This window comes from Oryza glaberrima, chromosome 3 (assembly GCF_000147395.1).
Source record: "Oryza glaberrima chromosome 3, OglaRS2, whole genome shotgun sequence".
In the NCBI taxonomy this organism is placed as follows: Eukaryota; Viridiplantae; Streptophyta; class Magnoliopsida; order Poales; family Poaceae; genus Oryza; species Oryza glaberrima.
Window position 1 is genome coordinate 976,467 of NC_068328.1, and position 26,698 is coordinate 1,003,164.

The 26,698-nt window shown below is 36.7% G+C and overlaps 1 protein-coding gene across 1 annotated transcript; it reads left to right on the forward strand.

Annotated features, from left to right (window-relative positions):
- Window positions 1-26,585, forward strand: LOC127766746 (callose synthase 9). Its single transcript, XM_052291881.1, has 51 exons — window positions 1-443; window positions 1,695-1,792; window positions 2,268-2,431; window positions 2,587-2,710; window positions 3,824-3,934; window positions 4,031-4,156; window positions 5,711-5,800; window positions 6,051-6,148; window positions 6,240-6,357; window positions 7,695-7,820; window positions 7,909-7,985; window positions 8,073-8,151; window positions 8,662-8,778; window positions 9,273-9,375; window positions 9,487-9,610; window positions 9,858-10,035; window positions 10,142-10,194; window positions 10,284-10,341; window positions 10,418-10,502; window positions 10,772-10,821; window positions 11,586-11,672; window positions 12,051-12,136; window positions 12,211-12,235; window positions 13,162-13,256; window positions 13,345-13,426; window positions 13,541-13,701; window positions 13,813-13,933; window positions 15,061-15,158; window positions 15,269-15,359; window positions 15,471-15,631; window positions 16,438-16,547; window positions 16,785-16,919; window positions 17,208-17,276; window positions 17,360-17,540; window positions 17,714-17,828; window positions 18,216-18,335; window positions 18,781-18,896; window positions 18,988-19,071; window positions 19,156-19,268; window positions 19,819-19,871; window positions 20,742-20,918; window positions 22,288-22,335; window positions 22,929-23,087; window positions 23,485-23,598; window positions 23,684-23,772; window positions 23,848-24,006; window positions 24,093-24,195; window positions 24,734-24,853; window positions 25,113-25,163; window positions 25,254-25,436; window positions 26,090-26,585. Exons 1-51 carry the CDS (start codon window positions 245-247, stop codon window positions 26,324-26,326), a joined length of 5,721 nt encoding a protein of 1,906 aa, XP_052147841.1. The 5' UTR covers window positions 1-244; the 3' UTR covers window positions 26,327-26,585.
- The last annotated feature ends 113 nt before the right edge of the window (window positions 26,586-26,698 follow it).

Here is a 26,698-nt window from a genome sequence, read left to right on the forward strand (position 1 = left end):
GAAAAAAAGTAGTCTCGGCATATCCCCAGTTCCCCACGCTTTCTTCCTCCTCTTCGTTTGAGCCCCTGAAACACGGCCACCTCCCTTCCCTGCGCGCCGAGAGCGGAAAACCCTAGCTCCGAATCTCCGATCTCCCATCCGCTTCGACGCGGAGGTCGATCGCAAGCAGCTTGGTGAGCAGGGGCTATGACGAGTGGCCTCTGAGTGTGCCAGCGAGCGTGTGGTTAGATCTGAGGGCCTCGTGATGGCGAGGGCGGCGGCGAACTGGGAGCGCCTGGTGCGGGCGGCGCTGCGGGGAGAGCGGTTGGCAGGCGCCTTCGGGTTGCCCGTCACCGGCATCGCCGGGAATGTGCCGTCGTCTCTCGGAAACAACGTCCACATCGACGAGGTGCTTCGCGCCGCCGACGAGATCCAGGATGAGGACCCTACCGTCGCCAGGATTCGTAAGTTTCGTTACCATTTCTCGCTCCGTTAGGCTTGTGAGCTGTATGGGTCGCCGCGGCTCAGAATTGCCCTACCTTTACAGTTATTAGTAGTGTTCACTTAGTGGTGTTTTTCCTGGTATTTTCTGCAGTTAGCATCGGCTACACGAATTGATTATGCTAGTCCATTAGGAGTACTTTTGCTTTTTTTTTTTTGCTTGTTACAGCCTTTTGTACTACTAAATTTCGTCAACCGTTATGATCAGGCTTAGTACCATCTACCGTATTTAGGCCCTGTTTCTTTCAGCTTGGGATTATTATAATCCAGATTATTGGGAGTAAGTTGAAAGAAACAGACAACTTATTGAAGTAGCTTATTATTATCTGGAGTCCAGCTTATTATAATCTGATAAGCTCATTTAGGTGAGCTTTTTCCAGATTATTGGGTGAAAAATTACCCACCATGCCACCCCACTCCCTCTTTAGACTTGCAAACCCAATAATCTATGCTCTAATAATTTAGGAAAGAAACAACTAACCGCTTATTCTACTACAGATTATAACAATCTAGCTTATAGTAATCTGACTCAATAATCTAGATCATAATAATCTTAAGCTGAAAGAAACATGGCCTTAGTTGTTACAGTCGGACTAATGCTTTACTGGCTTCGTGCTCCTACTCGCCTGAGTTTGCTATCAATCAACTCGTTGACATGGTTAAAGTGACTTTTCAAACTTGATTTGCTCTGATTGGATGTACACTGACCAATGTATGCTAGTGCCTTACAATCCGGCATTCTGCAATTAGCAATCTGCATCACCTGTCAGTCTTTAGTTCTTTTCATTAAGCTAAATTGAAATCAGTCAACTTACTGAATCTGCTGCAAACAACCCATAATTAGTCCAGCTATGTTCTGAAATCTCTGTGCTGGGATATTACTGCCTATGCTTTTGGCAATTTCTCCAGTCAGTTATTAATAGTAAACTTTTACTGACTCAAAGGAGATTAGTTAGTATTTATCCCTGTTTAGGTAAAAACCGATGTTAGCTTAAGGTTGTTTTATCGGTGAACTGTGCTTGGTTGCTTAAGTTTTTTTCCTGTTTTCAGCCACTAATCTGGCAATGAATTTTTTTATGGCTTTTGCTCCACAAAATCGAAGGGTATATCAACGATATGAATTGAGTCAGCTTTTAGCAACTGAATTCACTTTCCCATATGAAGTTTAAATGCAGTTCGGTGACAATTTCTTGTGTTTATACTTCAATGTGCAGTATGTGAGCATGCATACACACTAGCCCAAAATCTGGATCCAAATAGCGAAGGGAGAGGTGTACTGCAGTTCAAAACAGGTTTAATGTCAGTTATCAGGGTATGTTCATACTGTTCTATATGATTTATTATTTTTTTTCATAATCACATGTTATTTTGTACATCTGGCACAACCTCCAAGATAGAACCTTATTGAGTTTCATATATACAGTCAAACCATGTCGGTAAAAGCCATACATAGAGAATACAATACAAATAAGTGATTTCACATCTTTGTTTTTTAAGAAGTAGAATGATAGTATGGACCTATGGTGTCAACCGCCACAATCTTATGCTCTACCAGCGCTACAAAAGTATATCATTTTGAACTGTTCTTGTGATGGATTTACAATGTTTATTTCATATGGCCAGCGCTCTACTGTTTTAACATACAATGTCGCCTTGTGAGTCCTCCTCATTTACAACACGTCACATCTCCGGAACCATGGCTTGTTGAATTATACTAATTAAGCAGATGGGTTTGACATTTAAATTTTATTTTTCTAAAAGTGATTATTTCTATCTCAATTTTTCAGCAAAAGCTAGCAAAAAGGGAAGGTGGTGCTATAGATCGAAGTCAGGATGTTGCTAAACTGCAGGAATTTTATAAGCTATACAGAGAAAAGCATAAAGTTGATGAATTGTGTGAAGATGAAATGAAGTTGAGAGAATCTGCTGTGTTCAGCGGTAATCTTGGAGAGTATGTATTTCTCTATGAAATTATGTTTGTCACTTAGCTAAAATGCTGAATTGGTAGTTTAATTTTTTTTCAAGATGCTTTTTTTTCATGCACAATTGTTGAACATTAAATGTCACCCATCGTATGTGATTTAACCACCCTGATTGTTTGAGTAGGTTGGAACGCAAAACTCTGAAGCGCAAGAAAGTCCTTGCTACTTTGAAGGTCTTATGGTCAGTTATAGAGGAAATAACAAGGGAAATTTCACCTGAGGATGCAGAAAAGTTGATATCTGAAGAGGTTTTTGTTGCTCACCTTGATAATATATAGTTCATGCTATTTTTTTCCTACTAAATTTCAATTATGTTAAAAAAAAAGGAAACAAAAATAGGTCTGCTCTCCATGCCATGTATTTTGGTATTATGGTTGAGTGATTAGTATGGAATGGGTTTTAACTACTGGTCTGCAGTAAGATACTGGTAAAGTGTTAGTGTATCAATGTATTCACTAAAATTATAAGAGTGAAGTGATGTACTTTTATGTGTATATAGATTTTCTTTTGAATGGAAACAGTGAGGGAGGCCCCCATGGTATTTTTTTCTTTATTCAAGCCTGAAATTCGCTCTCTTGGGGAGCCGAACCCAGGACCAGAAGTGCTACTTGAGCACTGTAACCGCTAGGCTATAGCCACTTTCGCATATGTATAGATTTTTTGTCATCATAGATAGTCTCCTCCGTCCCAAAATATAACATCTTTTAGCCTTTAGAATTTGTCCCAAAATGTAACAACTTCTGCAACATTCTCTTCCCAACCAATCACAACCCTCCATCATTCAATTTTCTCTCCGACCTCCACTTCTCATCTAATCACAACCTTCCCCCATTTAATTATACCTACTTTCTTAATAATTGTGTTGAACCCTAAAAATCCTTATATTCTGGGACGCAGGTAGTAGCTTTTACTAGAAGACTATTGTAGTATTGTTCTAGTTGCAAATAAGTAAAATTAACAAGACAATTGCTCTGACAATCGGAATTCAACACGTTAGTATATTTACTGTCCATGCTATTTATAGAACATTCTTTAATAACACAACCCTTATGGACATAATGTTGTTTGTTGGTCAAAGTTGTATCTTCTGGTCTCTGAACAGTAAAAAGTAATAATTTCTGTCTGGCAAGGAATATTATTCTTTCTGACATTTTGTTGCTAGTATGATGTGTTGAATGCAAATAACCTCAGGTCCACAGTCAGTAGTACCTTTTCTCGAATGTTTTGTTACCAGTTAACAGTGAGTTCAAACAGCACTGTTGAATGAATTCGTTTTGCTCCTTTTTTAACCCATTTTGAGATCAATAAAATGTTTCATATATTTTTTTTGCATAAATAACATCCCTTTCTGTTATATTCAGATGAAAAGAGTCATGCAAAAAGATGCAGAAAGAACAGAGGATGTTGTGGCTTATAATATTATTCCTCTAGATGCTTTGTCTACAACTAATGACATTGTGAATTTTCCAGAGGTAAAATTTAGAGTCGATCCTTTTCGTTAGTATTTACCATTTTTTAGATATAACTGTGGTCTGTGGTTGTACTACTTCCATGTCGTTTCATCTCAGGTAAGGGCAGCTATATCAGCTTTGCAGTACCATAGGGAACTTCCAAGGCTCCCTGCCACCTTCTCTGTCCCTGATGCTAGGAATTCCGATATGCTGGATCTCTTGCACTGTGTATTTGGTTTTCAGGTCTGTACCTTTATGACGCACCTACTGTAGTAAACTATATGGATTGTGGTTTCAACCATAACCACAATCATATTGTAGGCTTATAACTTAGTGAGTCCATTGATGATACTGCTAACAGAAGATATGTTTTAATCACAAACTTAAGTGAAAAAGTTTCTGTTAGTATTAGTAATCACTACTGTATGTTATGCTGTTACTGACTTACTATCATGCATGATTCAGTTTGTTTTAATTGTAAATATGCTGTTCAATATGATTGAGGAAGTGCAGGTTCTCTCTTTTTTTGTAATTGAGTTTTGCCATTTGCAAAGTACTTCCTCCGTTTCATATTATAAGACTTTCTAGCATTGTCCACATTCATATATATGTTAATGAATCTAGACATATATGTGTGCCTAGATTCATTAACATCTATATGAATGTGGGCAATGCTAGAAAGTCTTATAACCTGAAACGGAGGTAGTAGTTTTATATTTGGATGCTCTGACTAACTGTTGGAGCATAGGTACCCCTATCCCCTAGACCTAGAGTGTTGGGAGTAGGCTAGAAACCCAATGGGAAATGTCCAAAGAGTATACTTGGAGGATATACCGATGGAGCATGCCCTGTATTTCGTACGATATACGAAATTATCCTTGCTTGGGCTGTGTAGTCAAGGGGCAGAAGGGGGATTTCCCCTTATGCCAACCTCTCTATGAATATAGGATGGTCGAACCCTAGAATGGGACACTCTCTCACTTTCCACATGACTTGGCTCTGTTCTCTCCCCTAAGTCCAAGGATACATGTACCCATCTGTTGTTTTATGTTACAACAGTAACCATGAAATTTATGTAGAAATGTGCAGCATATACATTTGAGATAGTTGAAACTGTACATTTCAACTAATTTCCTACCTGTAGTTTCTTCTTTATTTTGCTCCCTGATCTTGGATATTACATTCTGTCAACCAATATTATAATATGATAGAAAACATAATGTAAGTTTCAATAAACCAGACTGTTGTAGAATGTGGTTTCTGAGCATGCCATTCTATATGGTCAGAAATGCTAAGAGCTAATAAACATCCATGGATGTAAACTCACATTTAGTTCAAGATTATGACCAAGATTTTATTAGACTGTTGAAGATGAGGGGAAAAGGAAAAAGAAAGAACATTTGCCGTAATTTCCTTGATCTTGATATTTTTCTTTTATTTTGTTCTCTGACTTGGACAATACATTCCAGCAAGCATTTAATTTTGATATAAAAAGAAAACATAATGTAGAGCGTTCTATATGGTCAGAAATGCTAAGAAGTAATAAAGATCCATGGATGTAAACAGCATCTAGTTAAAAATTATGATTAATATTACAGACGGTTGAAAATGAGGGGAAAAAGACAATAGATGTCAGCCTGTGTTATTCTGAAAATATTTAAGAAGGAAATGCGTCATGGGAGACAACCTTTTAGTGTGGATCTGCAGTTACAACTTCCTGGATCATTCTTGATACATGCTGCAGTATTTCAGAATCTTGTTGCCTTCATGGAACTGAAATGTCACAATTGGTTGCAGAAAGACAATGTGACTAATCAACGGGAGCATGTTGTTCACCTGTTGGCAAATGAACAGTCCCGACTGGGGAAACTACCAGGGAATGAACCGGTATGCATACTTTGCACCCTAATTTTTTATGTCGTACAATATTTTTTTTGGGGGTAGAATTGGTTCCATGGCATAGAGTGATCCCGATTCTGGATATTTACTGGCAAAAGTTCTGGGTACTTTTTAATACCACTGAAATATTGCACCGTTTAATACCAGGCCTGGTGCAAAGAGTACTCAATTGCATGTTGCTTTATGTTGTTAATATTTTCATCCTTAGTTCGTTAGCATTGTTGTTATTTGTTGGCAGAAAATCGACGAGGGAGCTGTGCATGTTGTTTTCTCCAAGTCCCTTGATAACTACATCAAATGGTGTAATTATTTGCCGCTTCCCCCTGTCTGGAACAAGTATGATTTGTCATGTTGATCAACATATTCAATTTCTTATTCCTGTCTATATCTTATTTATCACCAAGAGATTTACCTGATTTTCTCTTAGCACCGAGTCATTGACGAAAGAAAAGAAGTTGCTATATGTGTGCTTATACTACCTTATTTGGGGAGAGGCTGCTAACGTACGATTTCTTCCAGAAGGTTTATGCTATATATTTCATCATGTAAGTTTGCAGAAGATTCTGCTCTGTACTATTTTTTGTGCATGCTTAATTGATTATTGCAAATGTTTACAATCGTGTAGTATTGCACCCAAAGAAGCTTTAGGTCAATCTGCGCCTGTTTTTCTACGAACATGCCTATGCCAGTTTAACATACAAAAATATTCTTCTTTGGTTCTTCCCTCCCTGATCTACTACTTTGTTGCCAAATTAGCGCACTGTTGTCTATGCTTGGAATTTGAATTGTTTTCCCCTAATCATTAGCATATTCTTCATTTTCAGTTTCTAAAGTGATCATGTCTTCTTCTAAGTAAAGAAATCTGCAAAATTCTGTTCATTCTGATGGTCTTCAATTCTTCTCTCTCTGTAGTCACCGATACTCGAAACACTTCTGGCCAAACTTTTCAAAGATTGACTATCAGTTTCCTTTAAATATTTTGAATTGGAATATGAAAGTCATGTGTAGATTTGTCTGTTTAGAGACAATATAATTTCAATATGTTTTTATAGCGTGTAACAATAGAAATACTGGTCAAAATAATACTTATGAGGCCATTCATATGTCCAAAATGACAAATATTTGTGATGTAGGGAATGGTTGTTAGTGTGACATATCCAATTGATATTGAATAACTAATCACCTTTGACTAACTTAATTTGTATAAGATATCAAATACTACCTCTGAAAATATAAAAAAAAATTGGGCTTGGACACAGGCATTAAAGAAGTAGGTGGAATTAAATAGGGTAAGATTGTGATTGGATGAGAAAAGGAAGTAGGTGGAGAAATTAAATGGGGGAAGGTTGTGATTAGTTGAGAAGAGAATGTAGGTGTTAGAACTTCAATGGTTACTCTCATTGAGAAGAGGATGGCACTCGAGATGGGGCAATTTTCTGGTTTTCTTCATTCACAAAACACAAAGCCATACCTTCCCTAGGGAGGTTGGATACATATATATAACCATAGCTGGCTGCAAGCCTATTGCTGCACCCTCCTAGTCTAAAAATTCGAAATTTGAATGGGATGCTGTCCTAGAGGGCATCCAAACTGAATAAAGCATAAAGGAGGCATAAAGGAGATGCTAATTGCTGCTGTCCTACTAACCGCAGCTGTCCTAGCAACTGAAAATATGCTAAAGGAGTAGATGCTGTCCTGAAAAGGTGAAACTACCCAAAAGCAAAAAGAAGAAATCAGGACCAAGGACCAAAGACTTATCCATCAGTAGGCGGAGAAGTTGCTATATTTCGGAACAAAATTTGAATGCTAGAAGTTACTATATTTTTGGATGGAGGGAATATAACTTTTATTGTTGAAATTCATGCTCCTATATTTCTTACAGCTAGCAAGAGAACTGGAGGAGATTATACGGAGACAGACTGCAGAGCCTGCTGAAAGCTGCATTTCAAATGGTGGCGTATCATTTCTTGACCAAGTCATTTCTCCTATGTATGAAATCATCGCAGCTGTAAGTGGGGTATCTGCTTGGAGCTACTTTAGCTTGCTACATTTGGTTGTACTTCTATTGAGTGGTTTGAATGCTGGGTACTCTACAGGAAGCAGCCAACAATGACAATGGGCGAGCGCCACATTCTGCGTGGAGAAACTATGATGATTTCAATGAGTTCTTCTGGTTGGTAGATCAATTGAGCTATTGAGTTCCATTAATTTGTTGTTATTTTCATTTTTTTTCCATAAAGATCCGCACTGTCCTTTTCAGGTCTCCGAAGTGTTTTCAGCTTGGTTGGCCATGGAAGATCAGCAATCCATTTTTCTCTAAACCTAGTAGGAAAGAGAAGGTTTCTTTCTGCTGATCATATACTTAATTGTTTGTATTTTGGTGGAACTACCAAGCTAATACATGGACATCTCAGGATATCTTTTTTTTTTTGTTATTTTTGTTGTGCACATCTTAAACATCACGTAGTTACTTGGAACACAGGGTTATTCGTGTTGAGGAACCGAGTGCACTACCTATTGAGAATATGGTATACTGGGGAAAGTCTTACTAGGTGCAGAAAAGTGACCCCAAAAAAATTACTAGGTTGATGATCTCAATTACATATGAAGCATTAATTACACAACATGAGTATCATGGATATTGCACTGTAGTTTTGTCCATGGAAGTTCTACAGAACCACCTAAAATTATCTTGCATATATAGGCTATTTGGATTGAGAGATTAGATCATCCATCCATTCAAGATTTTAGTGGGATGGCCCAATTTTCATTTTTCTACATGTGCTTTTGTGGGATGAGGTGGTGAAGACAACCCTTTCCCCCTTACCAAACAGATGGTTCTTTTGCAGGGCTTGGTGGGTAGGAATCATCATTATGGAAAGACATCTTTTGTGGAGCACAGAACTTTTCTTCATCTTTACCATAGCTTTCATCGCCTTTGGATTTTTTTAGTTATGATGTTTCAGGTATAAATTTTTGTTCACAACTGGTCTCACTATCTTGCTTGACATTTGGCATCACATACTCACATTTAACCGTGTGCCTGAAAGTTGTTTTCATTTTCTTGAGCAACTGAGGTGCTAGATGCAAAATAAAGGGTTGTCTTTTGTCTATTTATTTTGGAATGGGAAATAATAAGGGGGGACCTGCCTTCCCGTGTGTTCAGTTTTTCTGGAGACGTGTGACAGAATCTTAACTTTTGTCCGAACAAGTGCTTAATGTTTTTTGTATGTCACATTTTACATGGCATATATTTTACTGAGACTAACCACCATGTTAATCAACAACCATCTGGTGTTTCGTTCATGTACAACTTTTATAGTGGAAAGATGCTGCAAATGGTAGCTTAAAGCTGATGTTTTTAAGGAGAGTTGAACCTTTTATTATTCTTATTTGGTATGATATTTCCTTGGATGATTAGTTGCTCAATGTTAAACTAAGTGTTTTTGTGTTCATTCAGGGATTAATGATCATTGCTTTTAAGGATCGTAAATTTGACAAAAAAACAGTATTGACACTCCTCAGCCTGGGTCCAACCTATGTCATCATGAAATTTATTGAGAGTCAGTCACAGAACTTCTTATTTAGTTACTGTATTATGATCATCTGCACAATTTCTCTTCTAAGTGACTAATTTTTCTTGTTTCTTTTTCCCTTTTTTTTTTCTGTGGAAGGCATATTGGACATTCTGATGATGTATGGCGCCTATTCAACATCTCGTAGATCTGCAATTACCCGAGTTCTTTGGCGATTCTGTTGGTTCACCGCGGCTTCATTGGTTATTTGTTACCTATATATGTATGTTTTCTTTTCATATCTGAGACCAGAGGGATAATTGCCAAAAAAATTTCCGAAAAGCTTTTTTTTTTTGTTCAACTATGAAAAAGAATACAAGGGGTCTTTGCCCTAGTGAATTGCTAGACGTCCCCAACATTGATTTCAGAATTCAGGGGCTGGCGCACCAAAGTCCAGGGGATGATACCTAACTCCTTCTTTATGTGTATACCACTAATTTGGAATTTTTGGTTGCTTGATTGTTTCTCAGCAAAGCATTTCAAGATGGGACAAATTCGGCTACATTCAAGATATATGTCTTTGTAATTGGTGCATACGTGGGCGCCAAAATAATTATCGGCCTGCTTATGAGTGTTCCTTGCTGCCACGGTTTGACCGATTATTGCTACCGCTGGTCTGTTGTACGCCTTGGAAAGTGGATGCATCAGGTCTTGCTTGCTGCTGCATTTTGACTAACTAAAAGCTGTCTTTTGTTAAGTCATTGTAATCCAATATCTTTTGCTAATATTTTCTGACATTTGGTTTATATTGAAGGAGAACAATTATGTTGGGAGAGGCATGCATGAAAGACCTTCTGACTACATCAAGTAATCCTTTGGGACTTTGAATCACAGTGTTGTGATTTTTTTCTTCCAAAGTTGAATTCAGACTAGTGCTAACTTTATTTACCATGCAGATATGTTGCTTTCTGGCTTGCAATTCTTGGCGCAAAATTTTCATTCACTTATTTTCTCCAGGAAAGTTTTAGTTTATCTAGTTCCCCTCTGTTTTTACCAGATCAACTTGCATTTCAAAATAGTGTTTCTTATGCAGATCGAACCTCTTGTTAAACCAACAATGGAAATAATCAATTTCAAACGCTTAGAGTATGCTTGGCATGACTTTGTTTCGAAGAGTAAGAATATCACATCCTCATACAACTTGATACCTAAATATTCCATATTCTTGTGTAGCTGAAAATAGTTGTTTGAGTCTTATCTCTTTCTAATATTCATGTTTTAAATAATTTTCTTAGTATGTTCTTTTAAGTTGCAACTGTCCTAGATGTTTGTGGGCAAAGCATGAAATCTACTTCTAGTTGTCTACCTTGTTTCCATAGGTTCCTTCATGTGTAATGATGCACTTTAATGTACTAATATTTGAAACTTTTCTTAATGCTTACAGATAACCATAATGCTCTAACTATTCTTTCTTTATGGGCTCCAGTGGTATCAGTAAGTAACCTTTTTTGCTCCTAACTTTGTCCTATACATTTATACTATGTCCCATCCCCTTATCTTGTTCTCTCTCAACTGTAGTGAGTTCAGGGTCATCATGTCCTTGCATTGAGTAAATAATCTAATTCTGGAGCAGTAATAATATCTACTCCCTCCATTTCATATTATAAGTCGCTTTGACTTTTTTCCTAGTCATTTTTTTTAAGTTTGACTAAGTTTGTAGAAAAATATAAAAACATTTCTAACACAAAACGAACATATTATCAAAATATATCTAATGTTACGTTTAATGAAACTAATATGATGTTGTAGATATTGCTAGATTTTTCTATAAACTTGGTCAACACTAAAGAAGTTTGTCTAGAAAAAAGTCAAAACGACGTGCAAATATGAAACAGAGGGAGTAAATGACAACATGCCAAAGCAGCGCATAACTCCAGTGTGCTGAACCTGAAAGGATGGCAAATATATTTATAAGTTTTGTTCTTTAACATCCAACATGAGAGAGATACTTATACTTAGTTAAATCTAATGTAGCTAACAAATAAATAGGAAACAACTTGCCGATACACTATTCAACACAATCAGAAGTAAAAAAATCAAACTGGGCAAGTTCACATTCTAGTTGTTTAACATTTCATCCGCTTTGCTTATCCCACACTTACTCGTATTTCTTACGCTTATTTGTGCTACAGGAAGCTGCTGAATTTGCAGTGAACATAGGAAAAATGCATCTCTAAAGAGAAATTTCATTTATGCAGATTTACCTTTTGGATATCCATGTATTTTACACCGTGATGTCTGCTATATGTGGGTTTCTCCTTGGTGCACGCGATCGCCTGGGAGAGGTTTAGCTTCTTGACTTTTAACTTTTGAGCTATTGCAATGTGATTCTCTCTTGTGTGTATAATTGTTATTGTTTATGCGAGGAAATCTTTGCTTGTTTACCAAATCCCAAATTCTCCAGCATATTGAAATGTTCAGGATGTTTCTACCTATGAAAATGCATTATTTGTGGAAAGGCACTTGAAAATATTTTTGTACTATTAACATGCACATATGAAAGTAATTGTACCAATTTTGTTAAGCCCATTTATGTAAAATGCATGTTTTTTTCTAGACCATTTTCCTTGGTTCTTCATCTGTGTATAGCTAGTACTTCGATTGTTATTTTGCTTTTTTTTTTTGTCAATTTTTCTTATCTGGTGGTTGTATGCCATTTTCAGATTAGGTCTGTTGAAGCAGTTCACAGATTCTTTGAGAAGTTCCCTGAAGCATTCATGGATAAACTCCATGTTGCTGTACCAAAAAGGTCTTTGATGTTTTTATTGTTTTTGATTTATAGTTGAGTGGTATACACTAAAGTGGTTTTAATCTTTTATACAGGAAGCAGCTGCTATCATCGAGTCAGGTACTATTATCTTGTTACCTGTATTTTGCTTGTTTACTTATTCTATCTTTTCTGTTGGTGGAGCTGTGGGACATTATTTGTTATCTTTCAATAACGCTCTTAAGTTGCTTTATTTATATGATATTGTCCTTTAGTAAAAAACTTGTACTTTCAAACCAGCTTTGGCTAACTGCCATCCGACAATATAAGAAAGTTCGAAAAACGAATTCGGAGGGATTTCTATGATGAAAGCACTTTCGTGATGAGCATGCCCACATAATTTTCTTATAGCTCCAAGTATTTGTAAACGGATATGCGGTTAAAGTAATTGTTCCATTTTGCTTGAATTTCTACATTTGTGGAGTATTTCCCCCCTAGTTTTTATTTTAAAAAACAGAACTAGAGTACTACTTCGCTAATTTTATACTAGGTAATAAGAAGTATGGCATTGTGGTTACATTTGTGTATTTCCATTAAAAGATTCACTTAAGTACATAGGCATTCCTGAATGTTGTGTATTTCCACATAACTGTCTTTTTCCTCTGAATGTTGTTTCATGATTACTCTCGTCCTAACCCCCTCGATTACCAGTCATCTGCTGCTTTTGCCTTAAGTCACATCCTCCCTTAATGGCATTTTTTTAGCATTTTAGTATTTGCAGGTTATCTGATACAGTTTTTTTTCATAAATATTTTGTTTTCGGTTGTCCTGCTTGTATGCATGTGCTATGTAGCCATGATTCGTTGAATGAAATATCTTTGTATTGATTTGAGCTCAGATCAGTTGAGCTGTTCCTGAGTGTTTTCATCTTGACTGCTATGCGTGTTTAGAGTTTAGACAAGCTAGAGAGATCTTTTGTTGTTCATAAATTATAGATATAGCATGCTTTCTTCCAGTTCTTTATCTTTACTTCCAATAAGTTGACACTGGTATTCACAATTTAACAGCATCCAGAATTAAACAAGTTTGATGCATCTAAATTTGCTCCCTTTTGGAACGAAATTGTGAGGAATATGAGGGAAGAGGATTATATTAATAACACGTAAGTAAAGTTTCTTGGAATACTATGTTACTGTTCTTTCAAACGTCTTAATTAGATTTGAGTTTTTTCTGATCTTTCATCCTTACAGTGAACTGGATTTACTCTTGATGCCTAAGAATAATGGATCTCTTCCAATTGTGCAGTGGCCTCTCTTTTTGCTTGCTAGCAAGGTCAAAAGTGAAAACTTATTTTAGCTTTTAAAAAGCTCTCCCTGCATGATTTGATGATTTCCGCATCTTATGTTCGTTTTGTCACTTTGGCGACCACTTCCATTTTCATTGCAGGTTTTCTTAGCCAAAGATATTGCAATTGATTGTAAAGACTCACAAGAGGAACTATGGCTAAGGATATCAAAGGATGAATACATGCAATATGCTGTTGTAGAGTGCTATCACAGCATTTATTATATTCTGACATCTATACTAGATAAAGAAGGACGTCTCTGGTAAGGGATTTTATTTATGTTCATCCTGTTCCTTACTTCTTTTCATCTAGTTCAACAGATGTTTTTTTATCCGTGGTAGGGATGTGTTGGTAATGATTTTATTTTTTTTAGGGTGGAGAGGATTTATGTTGGTATCCGAGAAAGCATTTCCAAGAGGAACATTCAGAGTGATCTTCATTTCAGCAGATTGCCCAATGTCATTGCCAAGTTAGTTGCTGTAGCAGGAATTTTGGTAATTACTACCCCCCCTATAGCTACAAATCGTAATAAAGTTCTTGTATGACCTAGCAAGGTTGAAATATAAAAAGGTTGACTGTAAAGATTCTAAAACATAGAAGAAAAATGGAGGCTGGAGTGAGTATACTGTTAAAAAACATGAGGCTTCCATCTGCCATTTTTATACTGTTTGCCAGCCTTCCAGTGTGAAATATGATATATTTATGTTGTTTATTTGTTGTCTGCTGGAACTCTAATAACCTTGAAGTTTTTTTGTGGTTCATCGTATAGACATGAGTTATCAACACTAGCATGCCTTTTTTGTTCTGAACCTTGAATTATTTTTGTCTGCTGCTGGGCTGGACCAAAGTCCTGTACTTCAGAGATACATATATATAAAAAAGTTTGTTATAGTTACTAAGGGCATGCGTGATTGAATACCTACGGGATATACCCCTGTGGGTTTGATTGCCTTGTTTGGGGATCCACATGGTGAATAGTTTCCCACATGGCCTAGCCCAGAAAAATCACAGATAAATTTCCTTTTTCTGGGGCCAGTACAGTGAGATGCCAGGTTAAGACAATATATGACATGCTTAGTGCACAGTAAGGGTTATTATTTTATATTAAGTTGGAAAACAAGGGTATTAAATTTTATTAATTATTTAATACTAAATAGATATCTTCTTACGTTAACTAGTGTTTCCTACATTCCTGATGATCCAAACAAACACCATCGCACACCAACTCACGATCTCATGTAAAGCAACCAAACCACATCTCTTGCATTGCATCTCTGAAGTTCCCTCCATCATTGACGATTTTTCTTTGTACATTTTAATGAATCATCAGGACTTATGGTAATATCCACATACGCACAAATCTATTTCCAGATGGTTAAACCACTATGAAATTGAGCCTTAAAGGTTAATATATTGATACTGACTTCTAGAATTGTGAAGGTTAGATACCTGGTTTAAAGCTCAGGGGACCCAGTCTTTTTGGAAGTACTGTAGGGGATGATATGAATCTTAAATATTTTAGAAGTTTGTAAAAGTTATTTTCTGTTTTATGCCTTTTTAGGCTTGAAAATTTTATCCAGGCTCCTCTAGTATTTGTTAATGTTAAGATGCTGCTTTTTAGAAAGAAACCGAGTCTGCTGATCTGAGGAAAGGGGCAATTAATGCTATTCAAGATCTATATGAAGTTGTTCATCATGAAGTGCTGTCTGTTGATATGAGGTCTGTTTTTTTTTACAATTTATCCTGTTCTAATGTTCTGTTTATAATATTTCAAAGCTGTGTTCTGTTTATAATATTTCATTCCTAATTCTTTTGTTTATGAATTCTAGTGGCAATATTGATGAATGGGAACAGATTAAGCAAGCAAGAGCTGAAGGCCGTCTCTTCAATAATCTCAAGTGGCCAACTGACTCTGGATTGGTATTTTGTCTTAACACTGGTTTTTCTTGTTAAATTTTAATGTTCTTACATTATCTGCTTGTGAATCTTTATAACCATTAATTTAATCTGTGTTGGTTTCATGGAATTTAGAAGGACTTGATCAAACGATTGTACTCTCTTCTGACCATCAAGGAGTCAGCTGCAAATGTTCCTAAAAACCTGGAAGCTAGACGGAGATTGGAGTTCTTTACAAACTCTCTGTTCATGCAAATGCCTGTTGCAAGACCTGTTTCAGAAATGCTTTCTTTCAGGTGAGACTTCTCTACAGTTTTCTGCTTGTTCTATCAGTTCAGAGTTGCTTCTGTTCAGTGTCTCATCCTACAGAAATGTGCCGATAGTCTGTAGAAACAGCCTATAACCAGCCTCCCCTTAATTTATTTTCTTTTTCTTAGACTAGTACTCACTCATGTGTTTAATTGCTGGAATCAAAGAATAATGATAAACCTGGTTAGTAATGTGTTCAAAGTTGACCACAAGTCGCTTCAGACCCTTGCATTCTTGAGTCTGCTGGCCATCATGGGCAACCTTCGTTTCCTTGACGCCTAGTCTGACCTTGCCCACCTTACCAACTTGATGCCCTTGGCGCCTTTTTGTCTCATCCTGTGGCAACGTTGGTGCGCATGCGATTTTAGCGTCCACCAACATAGTCTGAGACTGAGTATGACTTTGAAGGGTAGTTGTGGTCAAAGAGGTGGGTGGTATGGCACACTATAGGGTGCCTAAGGTCATAAGCGATGTTTTTGGAGGTAGGGCATGATGATGCATGTGGTAGTGGCACGGTGTGCCGGTATGGCAATATGGGGGCTCATCGTGCAACTCTGCTAAAATTTTTTGCTGATGAAATTTAGGAAGGAACGCCATATAGATATGAATTCCTGATATTATTCTATTTACAAATTATTTTTTTGTTCAAAGCCATGTTGAGATGACTAAATCTCGTGAATCTTGATGTTAAAATTTCTATTATTTGCCGAGCATTCCTTTTTGTGTGTCTATTTTTCTTGGTTCAGTTGCTCCTGTTTTCTGTGCCTATGATATGCACCACTTCGTTTTGCAGCGTATTTACTCCATACTACTCCGAGACTGTTCTTTATAGTAAAGATGAACTCCAGAAGAGAAATGAAGATGGTATAAGTACACTATTTTATCTACAGAAGATTTATCCAGGTTTGTTCACTCTCCCTCCACTGTTACTATTGAAAGCATTGTTTGGATTTCTCTTGTAAGATGGCTTTCCTACAGTTTGCTCTAGAAGGAAAAATTGTGGCATCTACTGCCAATGCCTAAAAGTTAGTGCAAGTGTCTGCTGCTATCTGTGATTTGTGCTTGAAGGATGCAATGCAATGTAATTACCTCTTCCTTATTATGGTTGCACAGTCTAATGAAGTTGGCTTATGTAAACAGATGAATGGAAGAACTTCCTTGCTCGCATTAACAGGGATGAAAACACAACTGACTCCGAACTTTTTAGTAGCCCTAATGACATGATGGAACTACGTCTGTGGGCTTCTTACCGTGGACAGACCTTAGCACGAACTGGTTTGTTATCTTTCGAAACCTATATGGTCATGCCATATACTATTTTGCTAGTGTTTCGTTTCCATGGTATTTATTTCTTACTAGCATGATTTTTTGATGATTTGCCACCCCAAAGGTTCACACTTGTTAAACCGTGAAAATTGTGTCCATTATATACTTTTTAAAAATATTAATTGTGGTGATTTGAAGATACATTCATTTACTGTTCTTTTATCTGATGAAAGAAAACCTTTTGGTTCTACAAGTTCTTCAAAATGTCACTGTTTTTGAACTATGTTAATCCTGCAGTTCGTGGGATGATGTACTATAGGAAAGCCCTTATGCTGCAAAGTTATTTGGAGAAGTTGCAATCTGAAGGTATTTCTACTACTGCCCTGTAAGAAACATTAATGTTGTTTATGAAGTAATAAATAACCTGCTGTGTTGTTTTCCTTTGCTAGATATTGAATCTGCAGTTGCTACAACTGGTCTTGGTCTGGCTGATATACATTTTGAGCTGTCTCCTGAGGCACGTGCTCAGGCTGATTTGAAATTTACATATGTGGTTACTTGCCAAATATATGGGGTACAGAAGGCAGAGAGGAAACCGGAAGCTGCAGACATAGCTCTACTAATGCAAAGGTACTCTTCACTTTATATGTTAGAAATATTTTCACTCTTTACTTGCTTTCATGCTAAATGAAACTTTCCTCCACTTTGTAGAATCTGGGGAGCTCTTTGCTCTCCTTTTATTTTGTGCGTGTTTCATAGTACTACAGTGCGTATAAGATTTGTTTTATTATTATCTTTCTCAGAAATGAAGCACTCAGAGTTGCTTACGTTGATATTGTTGAGAGCGTTAAGAATGGAAAGCCTAGCACCGAGTATTACTCAAAGCTTGTTAAAGCTGACATTCATGGAAAGGACAAGGTCAGTATAAATTAATTTTAAGTTTGTTTTCTCCGCCTAATTGTTGTTTACCCTTATCTTATCTATTGAAAGAACCTTCTCCATTAACACTATTAATTGTTTTATTAGGTTTCAGACGTTATTTTGCCTTTGTACACTCTTACTGCTAACAATGTGTTCTGCTGCTTAAGTTAGTTTTAATGCCTTCTGTGCATTGTTTTTCATACTGTTTTCATTGTATCCAACTTGACACTTGATATCCATAAAATTGTTTATTTATGCTCTCCTATAGTAGTATACCATTCTTTCCCTTGTTAAGTAAATATCATCAGCTAAAGTAGTTTATATCATGTTTGGTTATTTGAGTAACGTATTAATTCTTCTATGCACCAAATAACTTGGCTGCAGGAAATTTATTCCATTAAATTGCCTGGCAATTTTAAGCTGGGTGAGGGGAAGCCAGAAAACCAAAATCATGCCATAATATTCACCCGTGGAAATGCAGTGCAAACCATTGATATGAATCAGGTATGCTGTTGTCTTTATATTTTGATTATTGACGAGCTCTCGTACGAAGTTTGGTCCTTATACATATAGGAGCAAATATTATGTATATTATATTTATTTGATGGACCTTCCTTGGTTTTCCCCAATATTTAAATAAAAGCACTTGCTCAGCTCATTTCTTTGTAATCCCTTACTATATGTTTAGCCTCTTTTATTGAATGGTACAGATCTAAGGTGACTCAATATATATCAATACAATGTTTTTCACATTTTTTGAAGTTTTTATTATGCGCATATTTTTTTTTATTTCTAAAAAGGCTATAGTTATGGGAAAAAATGTTATTGAAATAGCTCCTATACCGCACCTCTTCTTACTATTGCCAAAATACCATTTTTGTTTCTGAAATAGCTCCTGACTTCTTTGTTCCATCAGTTTTGAGTTTTTCTTTTGGTTGTCCTATTGAAGGATAACTATTTTGAGGAGGCACTCAAAATGAGAAACCTGCTTGAGGAATTCTATCAGAATCATGGCAAGCACAAGCCTTCAATTCTTGGTGTTAGAGAACACGTGTTCACGGGAAGGTGTTGTTTCACTAGATTTTTGTTCAGTCGTTTTGTTGTGGCTTTACTTCAGTAGTCATCTCAGTTCAAACTTACAATCTCTCTTTTGTAGTGTTTCTTCGCTGGCCTCGTTTATGTCCAATCAGGAAACTAGTTTTGTCACATTGGGACAGCGTGTTCTGGCCAATCCACTGAAGTAAGTGCTTTTACATAATATATATTTTCAATTTCATGAGTCATTTCAAGTTACATACTGTCAACATTTGGAATTCTTTTGCAGAGTAAGAATGCATTATGGCCATCCAGATGTTTTTGATAGAATTTTTCATATAACGAGGGGTGGAATAAGTAAGGCCTCCCGTGTCATCAATATCAGTGAGGATATTTATGCAGGTAGGGCTAGTGGCCTTATTATTCTGTCTTTTTCTCAATTCTGGTTGTTGCATGTTTAGTCTATTTCAGGTTGCATTATTAATAATAGCCCATTACATTCTGTGAAATTGGCATTTGCTGTGTGGACAGCCTGTGTGCTAGTTAGTAGGGCAAAAAAGACTTTATACCTCTCTTCTCGCTAGTGAATTCGATGTAGTATTATTCTAATGCTCAGCGTGTGTTTCTGTAAATGAGGCTATTTGGTAACCTAGAGACTAAAAAATGAGTATAAGCTGCTTGCGCATTGTAAACTATCATATTTTTACCTGTAGTTCTCTGTGTTGTTAATGCTGTGCATATTCTTATATTGTTTTAGTTGTAGGGGGTCTCTCTCTCAGGTTCTGTCAATGCATATTTTTGTTTGGTTATAACCATATCACTTTGTCCATATATGCTCAATAATCTTCCTGTTTCTGCCTACCATTTACAAATTGCAGACCACAACAGTTAGCTGTAATTTAGTTACATTCATGGTATTGTATCTTTTTACTGATGCATCTATGAACTCCAGGGTTCAACTCAACTCTGCGCTTAGGGAACATAACTCATCATGAATATATTCAGGTCTGAATTTTCTTCATTCGTGTTTTGAATTTTCTGCGCTAACATCTAGCTTATCAGTCAAGAATACCTTAATCTCTGAATGGTAGGCCAGAAAAATCTTAAAAAGGAAATTCCATTTGTTATCGCCTATTTGTCAATTGGTCTCATAATCTGTTTACTTTTTTTTTTTTTTTGGGGGGGGGGGGGGGGGGAGGATGTTTTGGTATTTAAAAGTATCATAACAGAGGATTGATTTAATAGCAAAAGTGAATTGACTCATTTACCTTTGGAAGAAGTATGTCATACATCATTGATGTTCATGTAAAATAAGATAGTTAAAACTCTTGATCTGAGGTCATCCAGTAATGTGAAGAAGTATTATCTTCCATTTGGTGACAGCTAGCTATCGCTATCAGTATCTGAGGAAAATTCACAATGCCAGAGTTCTCTGTAATTGGACAAATTCTGGGGTTTCTTACATTTGGGAGTTAATATTCTCAGTAAACTCAAGACTACATCGATTTGCCCTTGATTTGTTGGCGATTCCAACATCGCACTGTTGATTTGCTATCCAAAATTGTTCGTGGCGTTACCACAAATACTAATTATTGTTCGTGGTGATTTTTTTCCCGAACTAATTGTTGCTGGTGATTAGGGAGAGAATTGGTGGGAAAAGCCTTGTTCACCTGGTTCAAAATGTTTTATTACCTGCAACCTTCTATTCTGTATGTACACCAGGAGTTCTATGCTGATATTGTTTCACAGGCTCTCCTGCTACCAATGTGAAACAAACTTGTTCGCTGCACCATCTACTCTAGCATTATATAACTGTTTCCAACACTCTTGCTGTCTTGCGAGCATTATATTGATGTTCCAAACATAATTCTGTAGGTTGGAAAGGGAAGAGACGTTGGTCTTAATCAGATTGCACTGTTCGAAGGAAAAGTTGCTGGAGGAAATGGTGAGCAAGTGCTCAGCCGGGATATATACAGACTTGGACAGCTTTTTGACTTTTTCAGGATGTTGTCCTTCTATGTGACAACTATTGGGTTCTACTTCTGCACCATGGTAATTAGATTTTCCTTGCTTGTTATTCCCTCATTCACGAATAGATGTCACTTTAGAATGTCTTTCGTTGAACTTTTAAAAGTTTGGCTACCTCCATTTTTTATATGGCGTAATGGTGTTGATTAGTTCAATGATGCTAAACATCATATAAAAAATGGAGTATAATGCAAAATTGAAGTCAGTAGATTCTCTTTTTTTTTTCTTTTGAAATAGAGAGGTCTGATCTCCATTTCAGTAGAAATGGTAACGGCCATCAGGTTACAGCTCAAGAGGAAAAACAAAACCAAAATGCCAGCAGCTTGTCACAATTGTGATGCCATCCGATCCCTGTCACAACTATTGATGCCAACAAGACTAAGAAAACTCAATAAAGTTGCTACAAACACAACCTGGGATGATCTGAAAGCAAACCAGAAGTAATTCTGGGGGACTGGTGGTTGATCACATGATTATCCTGGGCAACTAAATACCTCAAGGCCTTCGGTACCTTGTGCCTGATGATCTATTGGTTAATTTGGAAAGAAAGAAATGCACATATCTTCAACCTGAAGTACAAAACAGCGAATCAACCTGTGGCTGAGATCGCAGATGATATTTTAGTCTGGAGAGAAGCAGGTCTTTTCACTTTAGAAAATGACTAATCTTGCTGCTTGAGGCTGTGGGGGTGCTGGTGCTGACCTGGGCACTGCCTTGTAATTTCTCTCTCGACAGCTTACTGTTTGTCCTCTTTAAATTTTCTCCCACAATCTTAATCTATTAGGTTGGCCTGTTCTTCGGCCAACCCAGCTAAAAAAGATTTGAAATTAAACTAGACAACCAAAGGAACAATAAGCCCAGCAACTACTTCCCAGGCAGACAAACAGCAGCATCTTTCAGTAATTTCTAGTTTTTACCTCTCTGCCTTCGGGCTCCATCCATCATTCCAGCCATCTAGCCCCTGGTCTCCATCCAAATCTTGATAATTAGACCTCATCTGCTACCTTGATTAGTAGCATGATGCCCCAACGTAGCTTTTCTGCCCTTTCTTGCGACATCTTCAGTATTGACCAGGAGGAAATCTAAAAACATATGAATCTAATCAGCTCAATTGGGTGATTTAGAACATATGAATTAAAACATGCATTATTCCTTGACTTCAGATTGCCCACAATACAGCAGCATGACCTAAAACAATTAATATATGCATAGGATTTTGAACGGTACCATTTTTATTATATTATTAAGTACATGCATAAAATTAAATTTGTACAAAAATAGATTATTGATGCTACATATTGATCTTGTTGTAGGTGCTATCCCCCTGAATCTGCAATCATGTTTCTATTATTCTAAAATAAATTCTGATCTTAAGTTGTTTGCTCTTTTGCAGCTAACTGTTTGGACCGTGTACATATTTCTCTATGGGAAAACCTATCTGGTAAGGCAGAAAATCAGTTCTACTTTCTTTGATATTAACATCTCTCTATAATAACATGTCACTTTACTTGCTTATTGTCCACCTTTTGTAATGACTTCACTCAGATTGCTCTATGCTGTCAATTGTATGAAGTTTGTTATTAAGATTTTTTTTTTGGTAATTAACGCATCCTGCTTGCATTGTTCTATGTCTGCTATGTTCTTTATTTTATCTTTTGTATATTAAGTTGGAAACATTCCTAACCACGCAAGACAATATATTTTTTAAGTAAAATGTGCTGGAGGCATAAGCACTGTTTTATTGGGTGGTGCAATGCTTGCATGCTGTGTGCCTTCTATATTCTACTTTTGCACCTGTAAAGCTAATAGATGTTATGACGCACGTTAACTTTCTTGCTAGTACCTTCTAGAAAATCCTGTTATAAATGTTCACTCAGTGTGTTCCTTTTATGTTCTACCCTTTCACGATTTTGCACTTTCTTTACCTTACGTTCCAGTTTCTTGGGTTCAGTTTGTGACATTTTTTTTCTGCCATATCTGACCAGGATATTATATTGTACTAGTTGACATATTCCTTCTATATTTGTTTCGTAGGCTTTGTCTGGAGTTGGAGAATCAATTCAGAATAGGGCGGATATATTGCAGAACACAGCCTTGAATGCAGCTCTGAACACACAGTTTCTTTTCCAGATTGGTGTATTTACTGCTATTCCTATGATTCTGGGTTTCATCCTGGAATTTGGTGTCTTGACGGTATTCCTTTTATCTTGCCAACAAATAACCTAAGCTGTTCCATCTGAGCACTCATGGTCAATTATCTTCCGTGGAATTATTTTCCTAAGAAATGTTTTCAACATCTTCTTAATGCAACACAGTATTTGATATAACTCAAGTCATTTTTCTTCTGGTATCAACAAAGTCTTCATTTATTCAATCTTGTGTTTTTGAATTCAATGTGCTTCACTGCAACATAAAGAGTCTTCACCTATTGGCTGTTGTAATAAAGTTGGTTGTTGTTGAGTGGAGCTTACCTTTCTAATCTCGTATAGATTTTTCTGCATTTGTTAGCTTTATTTGCCTATGTTGTTTTTTTTTGTCTAATATATTTTGCCTGGAGAAATGCATTTTTACATTTGAATGTGTGACACAGGCTTTTGTCAGCTTCATCACGATGCAGTTCCAACTTTGCTCTGTATTTTTTACTTTCTCCCTGGGTACAAGGACCCACTATTTTGGCCGCACAATACTACATGGTGGTGCAAAGGTAGGGTCCTTTGTTTTTAAGTGATGCTTATCTATTTCTGATTTTTACTCTGTATTGATCTGATGTGTTTCTTCTGAATTACCAGTATAGAGCAACCGGTAGGGGTTTTGTGGTACGACATATCAAATTTGCTGAAAACTACCGTCTTTATTCCAGGAGCCATTTTGTGAAAGGGTTTGTTATCACCTGATTTTGCTCTCAAAATTGTGTGCAACTACAGTCTGTGATGATTGCTTTTGTTTTTCACAGGTTGGAGGTTGCTCTTTTGTTAGTGATCTTTTTAGCGTATGGTTTTAACAATGGTGGAGCAGTTGGCTACATTTTGCTTTCCATAAGTAGCTGGTTTATGGCAGTTTCTTGGCTTTTTGCTCCATACATATTCAATCCATCTGGATTTGAATGGCAGAAGTAAGCTGCTAAGCATTCTATGCATGTGTTACTCTGCGTAATTATATTTGAAATTCGAATTATCAGGATTAAAATACCTCTCTCAGGGTCGTTGAGGATTTCAGAGACTGGACGAATTGGCTGTTTTACCGAGGTGGTATTGGGGTTAAGGGAGAAGAAAGTTGGGAAGCCTGGTGGGATGAAGAACTGGTAACTGAATTTTGCCTGTATATGATTAGCATTTTTAATTGTGTCTAATATTTTGTTCCATACAATGGAAAAACTAGTTCTTTTCACTAGTTCATCTGTCCACAAATGTAAGCATTCCAGAGTGCTACTTGTCACATAAATCACCTCTCACTCAAATTTATTCCCATCTTACCCCCAACCATCCTCCCATCCCCATCCATCCCTCATTTAAGGAGGGCCACCAAAGTCTTTTCTCCTCAACCTTAATATCTACTAAACAGCTTAGAAATGCTTATATTCGTGGACGGAGGGAGTAATCTTATTGCAGCTTGACAGTATCATGAGAATCTACTGTCACATTTGTTGTAAGGTCTTGAGGCCACTTTTGTTATTCTTTTCGTTGATTCCTCTTCTGCAGTTACTGGCACTTATATTGCTTCTATTTCTACTCTTAGCATATGACTGAATTGACGAAAGTAATGATGAGCTCCAAAATGGATGCTTTTACCAAGCTTGAAGTCATTGAATGATAGTTAATATCAGAACATTTCTTTTTCAGGCACATATTCACAATGTTGGTGGGAGGATACTGGAAACTGTACTGAGTTTAAGATTTTTCATCTTCCAGTATGGAGTTGTTTACCATATGGATGCAAGCGAATCAAGTAAAGCACTATTGGTATGTTTTCAGCATCCATTTGATTTGCTTGTTGGCATGAAATTCGTTGACCAAATATGTTTCAGTTTTTTTTTTTTACTTTCTGAAAGTATTTTTTTTATTTGAATGTGCTATTAATACTCTGATATTGAACACAAAGAACTGATATATTTTTGTAATCAGAAATTTGGTAACATACTATTTGATTATATATTTTGATCTTCACTTATTGGTCTAGTTAATGGAGATAATATAATGGAACATTTAATTTGATTTGTAGATATATTGGATATCATGGGCTGTGCTTGGTGGCCTTTTTGTCCTCCTACTGGTATGTGAATTCCTTATTACTGTATGAGGTATCTGAGTAATATCACATATCTGGATATTAACTTGTTTTCTTTATTGTATTAATCTGCAGGTATTCGGTTTGAATCCCAAGGCGATGGTGCATTTCCAGTTGTTCCTCCGACTTATCAAAAGCATTGCGCTACTGATGGTTTTGGCGGGCTTGGTTGTGGCAGTTGTGTTTACAAGCCTTAGTGTCAAAGATGTGTTTGCTGCCATCTTAGCATTTGTGCCAACTGGCTGGGGAGTTCTTTCGGTGAGTTTCTATAGAAACATCAATGTCCATCTGAGACAGGATGGTGCAAAAGTGAACTCAGTTTTGAAAATTGTTCCTGCGTAGCAGATAATATGTTTCATGAAGTTCACTATTCTCCTAAAGTATTTCACAGAAGTACTCAACCTCCCAAATTTCTTTTGGCCTTACTCCTTGCACTATTAAAGCTGCTTTCTCTGGTCAAATCCCTAGCGTTTGATGTTTTCCAGATAAACTTTGGAAGCTTTGAGTATCAATAAATCGTGAAGTGCTTGGTTTGAAAACATAAAATTGGTAGTATAGATTTGTCTTGGAAACTACGCATAATCTCATATTTTAGATTTTATAAACTCGCCTCGAAGACAGTGAAAATAAAGTCGAGCTTCCTATATTTTTCTATACTGTTAACCGGAGGGAGTAGTTATTTACCCAATGCCAATTGTCCTTTTTACTTCTCTTTGTACAAGTGGTATTTTAAGTTTAAATTTTGTACTATTTTCTTTGTTTGAAGCACCTAACACCTACCCCCCTCCGTCCCAAAAAAAACCCAATCCGGTTGGATTCTTTTTGGGATGGAGTAGTACTTCATGTTCCTTTTTGTATTTGTTTTCTATCATTAATATTCGTGCCCATGCTTTTTTTTATATATAATACAGATCGCTGTGGCGTGGAAACCTATTGTGAAGAAACTAGGTCTATGGAAAACAGTGCGCTCTCTAGCTCGCCTGTACGATGCTGGCACAGGAATGATCATTTTTGTCCCGATAGCCATCTTTTCCTGGTTTCCTTTCATATCCACCTTCCAGACCCGACTTCTATTTAACCAGGCTTTCAGCAGAGGTTTGGAGATCTCTCTCATTCTTGCTGGCAACAATCCAAATGCGGGAGTATGACTGTAGCTGCTCCCATCCATCTAAGCATCTCCATTCAGATCGTGGAGCTTTACAATCACTGTGTTCTCTCTTAGCAGTAGGATGTATATATTTCATGGACGGGGAGTCGTGGATGTATCCTGTTGGCCACATTGTTGTATTGATCTTAGTGCTTCTAATTGTGATTGCTACTGTTGTTTTATAGCTTTAGTTGTGGAGTTAGCTTTTCATGTTTGCTAATACAACTGATTATATTATCCTATTAGATTTTGTTGATGTATTTCTTTTGATCGTTAATATTTTGATACGTAGAATGAACAACCATTTTATTAACTTAGAGAGTGATTTTTTTTCGAAGTTCAAATTACCTATGGCTCCAAAATGTTCTTTTTT